The following is a 15,211-nucleotide window of genomic DNA, read 5'->3' on the forward strand; positions in this document are numbered from 1 at the left end:
TCCTTCCCTAAAGGACATCAGTGAACCAAATGGGGTTTTTCCAACAATTGACAATGGTTTCGTGGTCATCAGTGGATTTTTAATTCCAGATTTTCTTTTTATTGAATTCAAATTCCATCATCTGCCGTAGTGGGATTCGAACCCGGGTTCCCAGAATGTTAGCTGAGTTTCTGGATTAGTAATCTCATGATAATACCTCTAGGCCATCACCCTGAGATGGTAACTGTGTCCTGGTGGATTGATGAAGTGTCTGAGCCTCGCGGTTGGATATTGCCTTTGAAATTGCATTCCTTGTCCTTAACCTCGAGTATGGCATCGAGATCCTCAGAGATTACCTTCTAGCATTGACCCCTTATGTTCTTATGTTCTTATCTGCTTCCTTCTGTGTGCATGCCTACAGAACAACTCTCCTTCTTTCTATCTCCTCCATCAAGGCCTCCAGTGCAATGTCTGAAAACCTTGGAGACCACTGTCCCCCCCCATATCAAGCCCTTCAATGCTTCCGGGGCAGTCTTTTCTTGCACAGTCCCCTGCACCTGCTCTAGCCACAATGCATCTCCCCTTCAAGAGGACCAGGCTAATTTTAAACATAGAATCTCTATAGTGCAGAAGGGGGGCATTCGGCTAACTGCATCTGCACTGACTCTCTGACAGAACATTTTATCCCGGTCCTATCCTCATAACCCCATTTTTTACCCTGCTAATCCCCCTAACCTACACATCTTGGGACTCTCAGGGCCAACTTAGCATGGTCAATCCATCATTCATGGCAGGCAGTTTTCAGTAGCCCTAGTTGCTCACAATATTGCCCTTTGCTCAGGGATAAAGCCAATCATAGAATTCCTGCAGTGCAGAAAGAGGCCATTTGGCCCGTTAAGCCTGTGCCAGCAACAATCCCACCCAGGCTCTATCCCCATAACCACCAATCTCCCTGACACTAAAGGACAATTTAACATGGTTAATCAACATAGCTTGCACATCTTTGGAGTGTGGGAGGAAACTGGAGCACTCGGAGGAAACCCACGCAGACAGTGACCCAAGGCTGGAATTGAACCTGGGTCCCTGGTGCTGTGAGGCAGTAATGCTAACCACTGTGCCACCATGCCGTCCAACCATCAGCACATTTTGTACTGGCTGGACAGTGAAATCATAAAAATGAACGGACAGCACGAACTTAGAATCGCACTTAACATGCGACCCCATCGCTGGGGGCAACTGAATTTCACAACATTGTATTTACTTGTGGCTATCAGTTTGCACTGAGTTGGGCAGGGACAGTTGCCGTTCATGAAGATAACCAAGCCTAAGAAAAATGCACCTGCAAATTATTAATTAATAGGCAGCATGAGTACATCAAAGCTTGTTCCACAGTTCCACCTTGCAATACATGTGAAAAGGACAGATGCTGTGTGAAATTCAGCTCCGAGGAATGACAGACTCGTTTGACGTATAAAAGTGAAATTGACACAAGGACAAGTAAAAGCTTAATTCAAGGTAGTGAGCAAGTACTCAATAGAATCGACAAAAAAAAGCAGCGAATGTTCTTATTTGTGACTTATATTTATAGCATATTGAGAAGTCAGAGCTTCCTGCACTATGGTGGGAAAGCTAATAGACAACCCAGCTGGGGTATTCATGTTCATGTCAGGGTTAAGGTAACAGGGAAATTGCTCCAACAGGAGCTGGGAATGTGAGATTCCCTGCCACTGACCTACTTCAGAGTTAAGAAGCAGAGTTCAATAAATTCTTTTGAAAAATATTTGGATAGTCTCAGGGCGGCATGGTGGTCAGTGCTGCTGCCTCACAGCGCCAGGGACCCAGGTTCAATTCTGTCCTTGGGTCACTGTCTGGGTGGAGTTTGCACATTCTCCCCGTGTCTGCGTGGGTTTCCTCTGGGTGCTCCGGTTTCCTTCCGCAGTCTAATGATGTGCAGGTTAGGTGGATTGGCCAAGCTAAATTGTCCCTTAGTGTCCCAAATGTGTGGGATAGGGAGAATTAGAGAGGTAAATGAGTATGGCTATGGGGATAGGAAAGGGGAGAGGGGTGGGCTAGGGCAGGATACTCTTTCAGAGAGTTGGTGCAGACTCGATGGGCCAAATGGCCTCCTTCTGCACTGCAGGGATTCTATTCTATGGGGGGAATTTTTCCATCCCACCTGCCACACTAATCATCGAGAGTAGGGGGGGGAGGGGGGCGGGGGTGGTGGGAACGCGGACCATGCAAATGTCCGTTGACCTCAGGTAGGATTTTCCAGTATTGCGGCAAGCGCAGCTGGAAAATCCTGTCCTGTAAGTCTCCTGAATATCCAAGATGTGGAGAGCAAATGCGAGATTTGTTGTTGCAGACTGTGGGGCTTGTGGGAAGAAACACTTGACTAGTCAAATGGCTTTTCATGTAATTCTTTGATTTTTTTTGTTTCCCTCTCCGCTCTTAATTGGAAATTTGTCTGAACCTTGTATGTCCTCTTTCAGCAGTTGTTGGAGGAAAGATGCATTGTGCTCCCTGGGACTTCTGCTTTACACAGCTGGCATATTGCCGCAGCGTGTGGTGCTCACGTCAAGGGAGGGGGGGATTCAATCAGTTGGGGACAATTAATAGTTTGCTGTGTCTCTACCACACACCATCTCCAGGGATGCCTATCAGTGTAGCCACTGTCAAGTGCTTCTTTGCTCCAAATAAACCACATGCTACTGCCTGTAAATGCCTGTGCAAGTGACCCTCCATGTGAAGGGCAAGCTGCAGAAACTAGGGAGGAAAGAAGAAGCCTATCTATCAAATTACATACCTTTAGTTCCCACTCCATTTTGCAAACGTTACCCTTGGAATCACCCCACGCCAGCTACTATTAATTTACTCAGAAGCAAAAGCAAATGGAAAAGAAATATATACTTATTAAAGATTGTGCACTAATCCACTGATAATGCAAGTGAAATCCATCAGTTTTTACACGCTTGCAGCTCAGTTACTTTGAATATTGTCCGCTGTCCTTCTCCCTCTTGTACCCTTCACCAGTTACACAGTGACAATAATTCTAAATCATTCATAGATTCTATGGGAAATCCACTCCTGATGAGGCATTCCAAATATTCCTCCAATTGTGTAGTTCAGACCCGCTTGAAGCATTTGTGAGTTATGAATCATTTATTTGTGGAAAGGAGCTTCAATAATAGATACAGATGGTGCAATATCCCAAGTTGGTTTTATTACAGGTCTGGAAAGAGACCCCTGACAGAAAAAAAAGCTCTCAAACCTGAATGGGCCTAAATGTTGTATTAAAACGGTCAACAGAAATTATTGTAATTCTTTGTTTCTCTGTGAGGCGGTTGAAAATTTGCACACTGTCTTATCAGAGTGCAGAGTGAGTTCACCCCATTCTTGAAGCAATATTCCTTTAATCGTAGAATAGAAACCCTACAGTGCAGAAAGAGGCCATTTGGTCCATCGAGTCTGCACCAACCACAATCCCACCCAGGCCCTATCCCCATATCCCTACATATTTACCCACTAATCCCTTTAACCTATGCATCCTGGGACACTAAGGGCAATTTAGAATGGTCAATCAACCAATTCTGCACATCTTTGGACTGTGGAAGGAAAGTGGAGCCCCCAGAGGAAACGCACACAGATGCAGGGAGAACGTGCAAACTCCACACAGATAGTGACCCGAGCTGGGATTCGAACCCAGGTCCCTGGAGCTGTGAGACAGCAGTGCTAACCACTGTGCTACCTTGCCACCGCTTTTGACAATTAATATCACCGTGGGGACTGAGAATGCGAGAATAGTGCTGGCAAAAATGCTGAGGCATTTGTGGCTTTTCATTTTACTTTCTCTTGCCGTTATTTCAGCAATAAATATGATGGAGACTGAATACAGCTACAGTTTTGTTGGTGGTTAGTCTTTTTGCAAAGATCAGTAGTGGGCAATGTAACTAACCATGTCAGTAAATGGGTTTCAGGAATTGGCTAAGTGTATTGAATAACTGAGGCGTAATTAACATCCATAAAAATTAGTCAGAAATCATTGAATCAACAGTTCTATAATTCTGATTTAGTTTTTTTAACCATTACTTATTAGACAGCAGTAAAAAGTCTCACAAAACCAGGTTAAAGTCCAACAGGTTCGTTTGGTATCACCAGCTTTTGGAGCGCTGCTCCTTCATCAGGTGAGTGAACCTCCCAAAGTTTGTGAAACTAAATAAATCTGTTGGACTTTAACTCGGTGTTGTGAGACTTTTTACTGGGCCCACCCCTGTCCAACACCGGCATTTCCATATCATTATAGAAACATAGAACAGTACAGCACTGTACAAGCCCTTCGGCCCTCAATGTTGTGCCGAGCTATGTCCAATCCCAAGATCAAGCTATCCCCTCCCTATAATTCTGGAATGCTCCATGTGCCTATCCAATAACCACTTGAAAGTTCCTGAAGTGTCCGACTCCACTATCACAGCAGGCAGTCTATTCCACACCCCAACCACTCTCTGAGTGAAGAAATTAGACAACAACCATGAAATTTCAAACAAATACGGGTGTGCAGCACAGCGGTTAGCACTGCTGCCACACAGCGCCAGGGACTTGGGTTCAATTCCCGGCTTCGGGTCACTGTGTGGAATTTGCACATTCTTCCTGTGTCTGCGTGGGTTTCCTCCGGATGTTTCAGTTTCCTCCCACACTCCAAAGGTGTAGGAGTTAGGTGGATTAGTTATGCTAAATTGACCCTTACTGTCAGGGGGGTTAGTAGGGTAAAATAGTTAGGGTTACGGAGATAGAGCCTGGGTGGGATTGATGTCAGTGCAGGCTCGATGGGCTGAATGTCTTCCTTCTGCACTGTATGGATTCCATGATAAAGGTGAAATACTGTGGATGCTGGAATCTGAAACACGAACAGAAAAATGCTGGAAAATCTCATTAGGTCTGACAGCATCTTTCTTTAGTAAGTTTATTTATTAATGTCACAAGTAGGCTTACATTAACACTGCAATGAAGTTACTGTGAAAATCCCTTAGTCGCCACACTCCACTGTCTGTTCGGGTACACTGAGGGAGAATTTAGCATGGCCAATGCACCTAACCAGCACACCTTTGGGATGGAAACCGGAGCACACGGAGGAAACCCACGCAGACACGGGGAGAATGTGCAGTCTCCACGTAGGCAGTGACGCAAGCCGGGAATCGAACTCTGGGTCGCTGGTGATATGTGGAGAGAGATTGGAGTCAACATTTTGAAGCAGGATGACCCTCAAGCCAGGGTGACCCTTCGTCAGAGGAAGGGTCATCCAGACTTGAAATGTTGACTTTCTTCTCTCTCCACAGATGCTGTCAGACTTGCTGAGATTTTCCAACGTTTTCTGTTTATGTCATAGCTGTGCATTAGTATGTGTTGTTTAAAGTTTTGTTGATTCCATAGAACCCTGATGGTGCAGAAAGAGGCCGTTGTGTCTGCACCGACCTTCCGAAAGAGCATCTTCCCGAGGGCCATTCCCATCCTATCCCCGTAACCCCGTGCATTTTACCACGACCAATCCACCTAACCGACACATCTTTGAACACCGAGGCCCAACTTACTAGGAAATGTTAAATGGGCTAGAAAAGAGGAGACTGAGGTGTGACCTGATCGAGATGTTTTTAAAGTTCTGGAGGTGTTTTTCCGTGCTTGGAGAACCCAGAGTGAGTGGGGATAAATATAACATGGCCACTAATAAACCAAATAAGGAATTCAGAAGAAACGTCCTTACCGAGAGCATGGATAGAATGTGGATCTCACCACCACATGGAATGGTTGCCGTGAATAGCGTAGATTCTTTTGAAAGGGAGCTAAATGAAGGAGAAGGGAATTTCACTGACGGATTGGATGAAACAGGGTGAGACGAGGCTTATGTACAGCATAAAGACTGGCGTAGGGCAGTTGAGCCAAATGGTGCATTATAGAATCATAGAGTCCCAACAGTGCAGAAAGAGACCATTCGGCCCATCGAGGCTGCACCAGCCACAATCCCACCCTATTCCTGTAACCCTACATATTTACCCACCGAATCCCTGACACTAGAGTGAATTTAGCATGGCCAATTGTGATGACCTCAGCCAGGCTAACGAAGTTGGCTTGCTTCGGGTATGATCTCCCTGATGAGTCCTTTGATGCCTTCCATGGCTGCTGGGCACCGCAGGGGCTGGGGTGCATTATAGACATTTTAATTTAATGTTTTAAGTTTCCTTTTGACTTTGTTTTTTTGTTCGGGTTGATCCCCCTCCTTTTGGGAAGCTGCCCCTTTTAATTTGTCCCAAAGTTAATTTGAGTTTGTTTATTTGGTTGGTATTGAAAAGAGATGCCTTAACTGATGGTTAAATCAGGGAGCCTCATGCTCCCCATTTAAAGCAGGTGTGTCAGGCTCCCAGCCTGCATTCAGCAGGGAGCAACCGGAGAGCTGGATGTGTACAGGTATACGGTGTAAATAAAGTAACTTGGTGACAGGACTTTGTAAAAACACCTCCAGAACTTTAAAAACATCTCGATCAGGTCACACCTCAGTCTCCATGGAGTTATTACACTGGTCAACCTAACCCGCACATCTTTGGAGTGTGGGAGGAAACCGGAGCACTCGGAGGAAACCCACGCAGACACAGGGAGAATGTGCAGACTCCACACAGACGGACTGAATTCAAACCCGGGTACTGGAGGTCCCATCACACAAACCAGCCTCCTATCCGTTGACTCTGTCTACGCTTACTGCTGCCTCGGCAAAGCAGCCAGCATAATTAAGGATCCCACGCACCCTAGACATTCTCTCTTGCACCTTCTTCCTTCGGAAAAAAGATACAAAAGTCTGAGGTCGTGTATCAACCGACTCAAGAAAAGCTGCTTCCCTGCTGCTGTCAGACTTTTGAATGGACCTACCTACACGCTAACTATGACTGTAACACTACATTCTGCACTCTCTCGTTTCCTTGTGTATGAACGGTATATTTTGTCTGCGTAGCACGCAAGAAACAATACTTTTCGCTGTATGCTAATACATGTGACAATAATAGATCAAATCAAATCAAAAATCAAATCAAGCTGATATAGCCTTTGGTTTTGATCAACCTTACAGCTTCAGGATTTACACCCATAAATCTTTATAGCACAGGAAGAGACCATTTGTTCCATCATAGCGACAAGTTGTTGGAACAGTTCTGATCGCCCAAAAAGTGGCAAAATTATTTCCATCTGCTGTTACACCTGTATTTTGTATATAATGTTGAGCACATTTCCACCTTACACCCAAGTCCCTGTGGTGACTGCCAGCAGTTTTGCGTTGGAAATGGAACAGCAGAAGCTTGGTTCACAATTCTTGTATCTATTTTCTGACGACTTATTTCATATTCGCAAATGCCTTTTTTTTTCAAATCTAACACCCCACCTGGCACTAGCTTGTACAAAAGGTTGACAGCTGTTCATGTCAGGAACATTTAGAGTCACATATATTATACCTTAATAATTTTATATAACCTAGTAACTGATGGATATGTTGAGAAAATAAGTATAATGGAGTTGAGAACATTCTACACTTCAAAAGCACTCGATTCACTATGAAGCGGTTTGGGACTATCCTTGGGTTATAAATGCAAGTTCTTCCTTTCATTGTACAATTTCAACATGTAACTTTCTTTCTCCTCCAGTGGGAGGCATGGTGATACAATGGCTAGTACTGTTGCCTCGCAGCGCCAGGGACCCGGGTTCGATTCCGGGCTTGGGTCACTGTCTTTGTGGAGTCTGCACGTTCTCCCCATGTCTGTATGGGTTTCCTCCAGGTGCTCTGGTTTCCTCCCACAGTCTGAAAGATGTGCTGGTTAGGTGCATTGGCCGTGCCAAAATCTCCCTCAGTGTACCTGAACAGGCACCGGAGTGCGGTGACTAGGGGATTTCCACAGTAACTTCATTGCAGTATCACTATAAGCCTATTTGTGGCACTAATAAGTAAACTTTAAACTTTGAACTGTTGGTAGGTAAGTTGGCAAAGTTATCAATGTTATCACAAAGTTCTGAACTTTCTTGATCTTTTGATGTGGTTTTTTGACTTTGAAGTGCAATATCCAAAATGTGATATGCAAAATACGATGGGTGTGCGTTAGACACAAGACTTATGTATTTTACTGATATTCATTGTCTATCATTAGTGGATGTGCTTTCAGCTACTGAGGCCTTAAGCTCTGGAATTCCCTCCATTTATCCCTCCACTTTAAAGAGTCAAGTTGCCTCTTCGATTAAATATTTCATCACCTGTCCTAATGTCCTAATAATTTTGGGCCTCGTATCTGAGGAAGGATGTGTTGGAGAGGGCCCAGAGGAGGTTTATGAGAATGACCCCAGCAATGAAAAGCTTCACACGTGAGGAGCGTTTGAGGACTCCGTACTCAATGGAGTTTAGAATGTTGATGGGGAAACCTCATTAACCTTATAGAATACAGAAAAGCCTGGATAATGTGGACGTAGGATCTGAGCGCACAGCCTCAGAGTAAAGAGACAACCCTTTAGAACCGAGATGAGAGGAATTTCTTCAGCCAGAGGGTGGTGAATCTGTGGTATTCATTGCCACAGAAGGCTGTGGAGGCCAGGCCATTGAGTGTACTTAAGACTGTGATGGATAGGTTCTTGATTGGGATCAAATGTTACAGGCAATGGGGTTCAATTGATTTGATTTATTATTGTCAAAGGTATTAGTGTACAGTGATAAAGTATTGTTTCTTGCACACTATATGAACAAAGCATACCGTACATAAAGAAGGATAGAAGGGAATGAAGAATGTAGTGTGAAAGTCATAGCGAGGATGTGGAGAAACATTAATTTAATGTAAGATAAGTCCATTCAAACATGATGAGAAACATGACTGAATGGGGGAAGCAGATGCGATGGGCCGAATGGCCTAATTCTGCTCCTCTACCTTATCTTCTCACGTGATCTGGTGTCAAATTTTGTTTGACATCCTCCCTTGTGCAAATTTTAACTGCATTAGATGTGCGTCAGGGAGATGTGTAAGGTTGCTCGCAATAAGGAATTTTCCATTTCTGTTGCAGGATCGCAGTCAAAGTGCGCAAAGGTCTCATCCCTCAAGAGCAGACAAGTCCACGCAGACAGAGCTCCTCAGCCACGACGTGAGTAACTGTTTGTTTGCTCTACTTTCTTCCGTTATTGTTGTTTACATCCTGCCTGCCCAAGTTACATTTGCTGCTTGTTGCTTCCATGCTTATGTTTAATGGGGTGTTAAGAAATAACATCAGTCTTTCTGTTCTTCTGTGGTTCCAGTCTCTTGTTTCAGAATGAGATAATTACAGATCAGCGTATATAACAGCCATAAACTTAGTGCATTTAATTACTTGTTCTAAGCAGCAGCTCCCATAAATTCTCTGCAATGAGTTAAGGGGGACTAAAATGCAGTAAATAAGTATCCTGCTTGGTGAAAATTGCAGACCGTAACATGTCAAGATGTATCAAATTTGATTGAGGATGCCCTAACTATCGTCACAAAGAAGGGTCAGTTACCTTAGTTGGCTAGGGTGTTGTGTCAGAGGGATATCACCAGCCTCGGTTCGATCCCTGTATTGGCTGTGGTAAGACATTGAGGGCTGGCACTGTTCAACATTGAAGATAAGTAACGATTCCAGCATTGAACGCTGTTCATTTGTGGCAAGGGTTATGCATCAAGTTTGGTTCAGGTTTGAAGGGCTGACAGCAGAACAAACTGTAAAGAAATCATTGCCATTCCGTAAAGATATCTGTTCCTCTTTGTGGGTGCCAGACCATGACTGGTCTCTTACTCTCCTTCAATTGTAAAAACGTTGACGGAACAGTTCAATAGAAACATAACCAAAAAAGCCATCGACTTGTGACTGGTCAAAGGAGTATCTGGCACCTTGATAAATTGCATTGATAAGAGTCTGCAGGAAGTTACATTGATGTGGATGAAACTTCTGTCACAATTTTGCCAGAAATTTTTTTTTGTTTCTCAATTCTCTCAGTAATTGCAGCAGCAACACAAACAACTCACCTTCCAAAGTCATGACATGGAACCCTTCATTGAGCTGAGGCATCCCCAATATCACTGCCTTGCTGAGAAAGTAGGGATGTTGATCTGAGATTGCCACACAGTTAATTACAAATGGAAAAGGAAATCTAACCATGTCTGTGTGCCTGAAGGAACAATGTAGGGTTTAAAACAAGAGCAATGTGAGGACTACATAGTTGCGCTAAAATTTAGATCTTAACTATATCCAATGACAAATTTAGATCATGTCAGGCTGTATCTCTCTAACTTACTGTAATAAATCTTTGGAGGCAGAAGGTCCTTTATCTCAAGCCCTTAATTTGTAATTCCAGCAGCAGTACACAGAGTGCCATCGGTCAGCACTCTGCCTCAGGAAATCCCAGAGGAACTGACACTCACGGTTAAATACAAGGAAAAGACTCCCCGATTGGCCCATTAATTGACCCTGTAATCAGGGAGTTCACATAGGCCAACCAATAGGCCTGATTGAAGTCGTTGCGCTTTCTGATTTGATTTAATGTTTTTAAAACCTTGCCAGTATCAGAACCTTTGCTACGTGATCTGAGTGAGACAGGATTGTTCAAAATCACTTTGCTGATTATATTTTCGATGCAAGTTTCAACTGTTAACATTGATAATTAACTGGTATGAAGAGTGAGACCTTTCTGAGGGATTGTCTGCTTTTAGGAACTGCATGTTAAGCTGCGTCTGGACCTTGGTTTTCTTGAATACAGCCAGCCTGCTGCCTGGAAAGTTTATTTCGGACACTTACAAGCCTAAAATGTTTTTATCATTATCAAAGCACCCAGGACTGAAATTGATGGATTGCATGAGACTTTGAAATTTGTAAGATTTCGGTGCAAGCCACTCTGTTACTATGCTGTCAATTCTCCAGGCCAACGGGCAACCTTCTCAGAGTAATTTGCCTCCTTTGTATCTGCTCCCAGTTCCGGAAAGGTTTGGAATCAGGCAAATATGCCAAGTTCCATTTTTGGAGTAAGTTGATTGTCAAGGGATGACGATGCAGAACAAAGCGAAGGGGGCAAGGAGATCTTGTAGCTCCAAATACCATCTCAACACAAGGTGTACAAATAATCTAGCAGCTGTCCTGTAGGCTAGGCCACCTTTGCAGATCACACTCACCACACTCTGAATTCCATGAGTGTTCTGTGCTGTGCGACTGGCTGTGTGACATTGAGGAGCCAGAATTGCTTCCAGAGAAATATTGGTGAGATTGTAGTCATCCCATTTTGTCCATATCCTATCTGCTGCTTGATCGTTTCCAACTGTTCACTGGGTTGACATTCAACAAAGTGCAGCAGTTTTGATGTCCCTATTGAATTCTAAGAATCCAAATCCAGCCTACCATCCACTTGGCCTGTCTCTACCAGTGATTGCCTCTACCTCCAATCTCACTCCCATCACCATAGAAATCTTCATCCTTGTTTTTGCCATTTCCAGACTCAATGGGCGGAACTTACCCAAACCCTATTGGTGTTTCAATGGCAGGCATGGGGAGAGAATATGGCAGAAGGCCCAGATCTCGATTTTACGCTGGTGTGAGTTTCCAGTGGGATCCTCTGCTAAATGCTTGGCGCTGCCTCTGGCGTTCAGGATGGATCCCAGTGATGAGCCTGGAACACCACAACTGTGGGTGGGGAGAGCATCAAAAGGTGGGCCTTCCAGATTCGGTATCCTGGAGGGGGTCCATTCTCCAATCTCAGAATACTCCCGGAGAACCACCCTCTTAGGAGGTCCACCTTCTTTCTCCAACAATAGATTGGTGATATTAGGTGTCTTTGCAGTATGGTGTCCGAATAGGACAGCAGATTTCACGTCATCCAGGTATGACAGCGGACTCTGCCTGATCAACCCTGCCCCCCCCCCCCCCCCCCCCCCCCCCCACAAGGAATATGATACTAAACCCCTGAGTGCATAATTAATTCGGTCAGCGCTGGAAGATTTGATGTGTTTTCCCCTTGGTCTCTGCTGCAGGAAACACCCCACCACAGGACTTGGTCTCAGGTTGGGAGAATTCCACCCAATATCTGTGAAACTATTCTTGTTAAAACCTGCGAGTCAAAGTCTGCACTGTGACCCTGATTTTACCAGCACGCTGGCCCTGGAATCGGGGTGGGCGAAGCTCACAGAATGGCATTCTCCGTCAGCCTCGGGCACGATCTTATGAGCCTTGGGAGGGCGTGTCGGTAAAATTCTGGCCTGAGACTCCAAATCATCCAAACCTGCTCCACTCACATCCTATACCATACAAACCCAGCGTAGTTATTGCCTCTCCCCTCAATGTATCTCTTCAGCCTGGTCTTCAGTCATTTTATGTCCACTCTCTCGCACTTCTTGCTCTGCTTCTGAGAGCCATCGGTCTCTGCATACCTCAAGAAACCAAGATATTCTGGTATATTAAAAACAGCATATAATCATATCGCTATTAATGTTCCTGGGTCACAAACACCAACTGGGATATTCCTATAAAGAGACATGACTTACAGTGACAAATTACACCCTTATTTCCAAACCCAGTGCAATTGTTTAACTTTGTTCATATTCCAGTTACAAGCTTGGCAGGTGAACGGTAAAATGGAAAACAAACAGTGCAATGGGAGTGTGAAAGGCAACAACATATTGGTCTGGAGGCTGTGTTCATCTTGGCCTAAAAACACACGTATTGCATTAACCCACAGCCTGAAATGGCTGCTTGTTTTAATGGGCAGTGTAAATTGTTAGAGAGCTCCAGTGGACACTGTTGTGCGCTGATGTGGTAATAATTTAGGCTGATGGCATTTGCAGTCAGCCGATTGATTATCAGGCATATTCCTCATCAGATTCTACTGATAACCTTATTCCACAATCAAGCCATAATTTGGATCTGCAGTGTCCATCAATGCATGTTCCCGACAACCAATAATAACACTGGCGCTGTAATTATAAAATGGCTCTTTTAGCACTCAGTAATTCGCTCCAGCCGCTGTGCAAAATATGGCTTGATCAATCAGAAAGCAATTTCAAGTTTCTTCGTTACTATTTTCTTACCTTCATCTCATACTTTTTCATTGAACTGTAGGATTGATCAGTTAAAGCCTTTCACCACTTTTATTTTTGTTATGTGCAGAGGGTAAAAAAAAGTCAGAGTTGTATCATTGAGAGAGGAGAAGGTGGAAGGAAAATGATCGAGGGTTTTGTTAGTGTATAGATGGAGGATTAGTCCTCACTGGTGTGAAGGTGGGAAATCATAGGATGAAGGTATGAAGGTAATTAAATGAAGAAGCCTACTCCTGCTCCTATTTCTTATGTTCTTATGTCCTTAAGCAAAGGGGAGGCGAGAAGAATTTCTTTTCCAGTAGTGAGTGGAAGCAAATTCAGTGGTCGCTTTCAAAAGGGAATTGAATGAATACTGGGAGAAGCAACATCTGCAAGAGTTGGAAAGGCCAACCTTGGAGGATGAAGCTAATTCGTGTTTGAACCCGCCAGCTGCAGTTCAGTAAAGGATTCATGAGTTCTGCTTCTTCATAAACTACCTTTTACTTCTTTGAGCCAACTCGACACACAATCCTCCACCAACAGCCAGTGCCACCTGTAGCCCCTTTACGTATCAGTGACTTTGATCAATGAACAATTGTCATCAAATTAAGACTTGATTGGAAGGTCTGTTAACGCATTCCTAACAACACAAACTAAATGGGCTGAATGGTCTCTCTCTGTGCTGTTACTGGCTGCTGGATTTAGACCCAAGAACAATGAGGGAACAATGACGATCTCCAAATCAGGGTGGTGCGTGGCTTGAGGACAAACTGGCGTGGATGGTATTCCCAAGCACCTGGTGCCCCTGTCTTTCCCAGGGGTGGCTGCAGCTTTGGGAGGTGAAGCCTTGGCGAATTAAATGATTTAAAGGGAAATTGTATCATGAAAGTCATGTCGTTGCATAGGGAAAGCCATTCTGGCATCATTACAAAGACAGGTGTGTAATTGGCCTACTAACTTCGGAAAAATATCTATGCAGGGACAGCGTAATAAGAAATCCCACCAATTCTCTTCCCACATCTAGTGGCGCACTAAAGCAGTCAGTTTCCATCGTGAATAATTCCCGGAACAGGTTGCTTGTCTGTCTAACTTGAGGGGCGCCACTCCACATCAAGCATGGCTGACCAGCAGTCTCCAGCCATTGATATGTTTGGAAGGATTTACAGTCTGATGTGTTCAACCTATTTGACCTTCCTTGGTCATCAAGTCCGTGGGTCAGACTCGAACCTGGAGCTTCTGGCTCAGAGGCAGTGATGCTACCCACTGTACTCGTGAGAGCTCCATCATAAGAAATGGGTACGTATATCCCTGATTGGAATTCGTGCGTATCTTCTATGGAGACACCACGTCATATGCCGCATCAATCTCAGATGAGTTCATTTCCTGACCGTTCCCACTGATGTGGGATTGTCTCCTTGGTCCTATCAATGGGGAGACCCCGCCACAGGTTCTCTGGCAGCAGAACGTGCGTAGGACAGGAAACCTCATTGACAGTGGCGACGCCAGAGTGGAGTGGGGGACGGTGGTGGTGGTGGGGTGGGGGGGGTGGGGGGTGGGAGTGGAAAATCCTACCCCGCTTCTTTTTCTTGAGCTTGCCCAAACTGTGAAAGACATTGGCCAGGATTCTCCAGCCCTTCCTGCCCCGCCGACAGAGAGGACGGCGAATTTGGCGCTCAGTCGAGTCTCCATTCGCTGCGGCGGGACAGGAGAATCCTGCTGGCGTGAACGGCTGGAAGATCCTGCCCACTGTTTTAGAAGTCTAATTGTTACTCATGCATCTCTATAATAGAAAAAGACACATCCAGCCATTAATTTCTCAGGTCAGAGAGTTCAACACCCAATTAGATGGATCACTTCAGCGGTCATGACTTCTTTTCTCTGTTGAGAGAGAGAGATAGTCCTGAGGGAATCCATGCTTTCTAATCGCTCTTATTACCTGTACAAAGCCAGACAATGTGAAATTGCTGTTGTTGAAGGAAATGTCAGAATGCCGGGGAGCAAAGGTTATACAGTGACTATGGCGGGGAGGAGGGGTAAAGGTCATTCCGAGGTCATAGCAAACCAGCAGCCTCTTTAATGCTCCACCTGAGTCATTATCATTTATTTCACATTGCTGCCAAAAGCAAATTTAGCCGCACAGTTAACAAGCCCCAAAA

The 15,211-nt window shown here is 44.7% G+C and overlaps 1 protein-coding gene across 4 annotated transcripts in view; it reads left to right on the top strand.

Moving 5' to 3' along the window:
• The window catches only part of ccser1 (coiled-coil serine-rich protein 1), a 1,158,875-nt gene that overhangs the window by 750,295 nt on the left and 393,369 nt on the right, over positions 1 to 15,211 (top strand). For all 4 annotated transcript variants that reach the window (XM_080195592.1, XM_080195582.1, XM_080195612.1 and 1 more), the window contains exon 9: positions 9,052 to 9,129. In XM_080195592.1, the coding sequence (XP_080051718.1) occupies positions 9,052 to 9,129 (78 nt within the window). The remainder of the gene's footprint in view (positions 1 to 9,051; positions 9,130 to 15,211) is intronic.

The sequence above is a fragment of the Carcharhinus amblyrhynchos genome, chromosome 1, assembly GCF_965287045.1.
Source record: "Carcharhinus amblyrhynchos chromosome 1, sCarAmb.v2.hapA, whole genome shotgun sequence".
In the NCBI taxonomy this organism is placed as follows: Eukaryota; Metazoa; Chordata; class Chondrichthyes; order Carcharhiniformes; family Carcharhinidae; genus Carcharhinus; species Carcharhinus amblyrhynchos.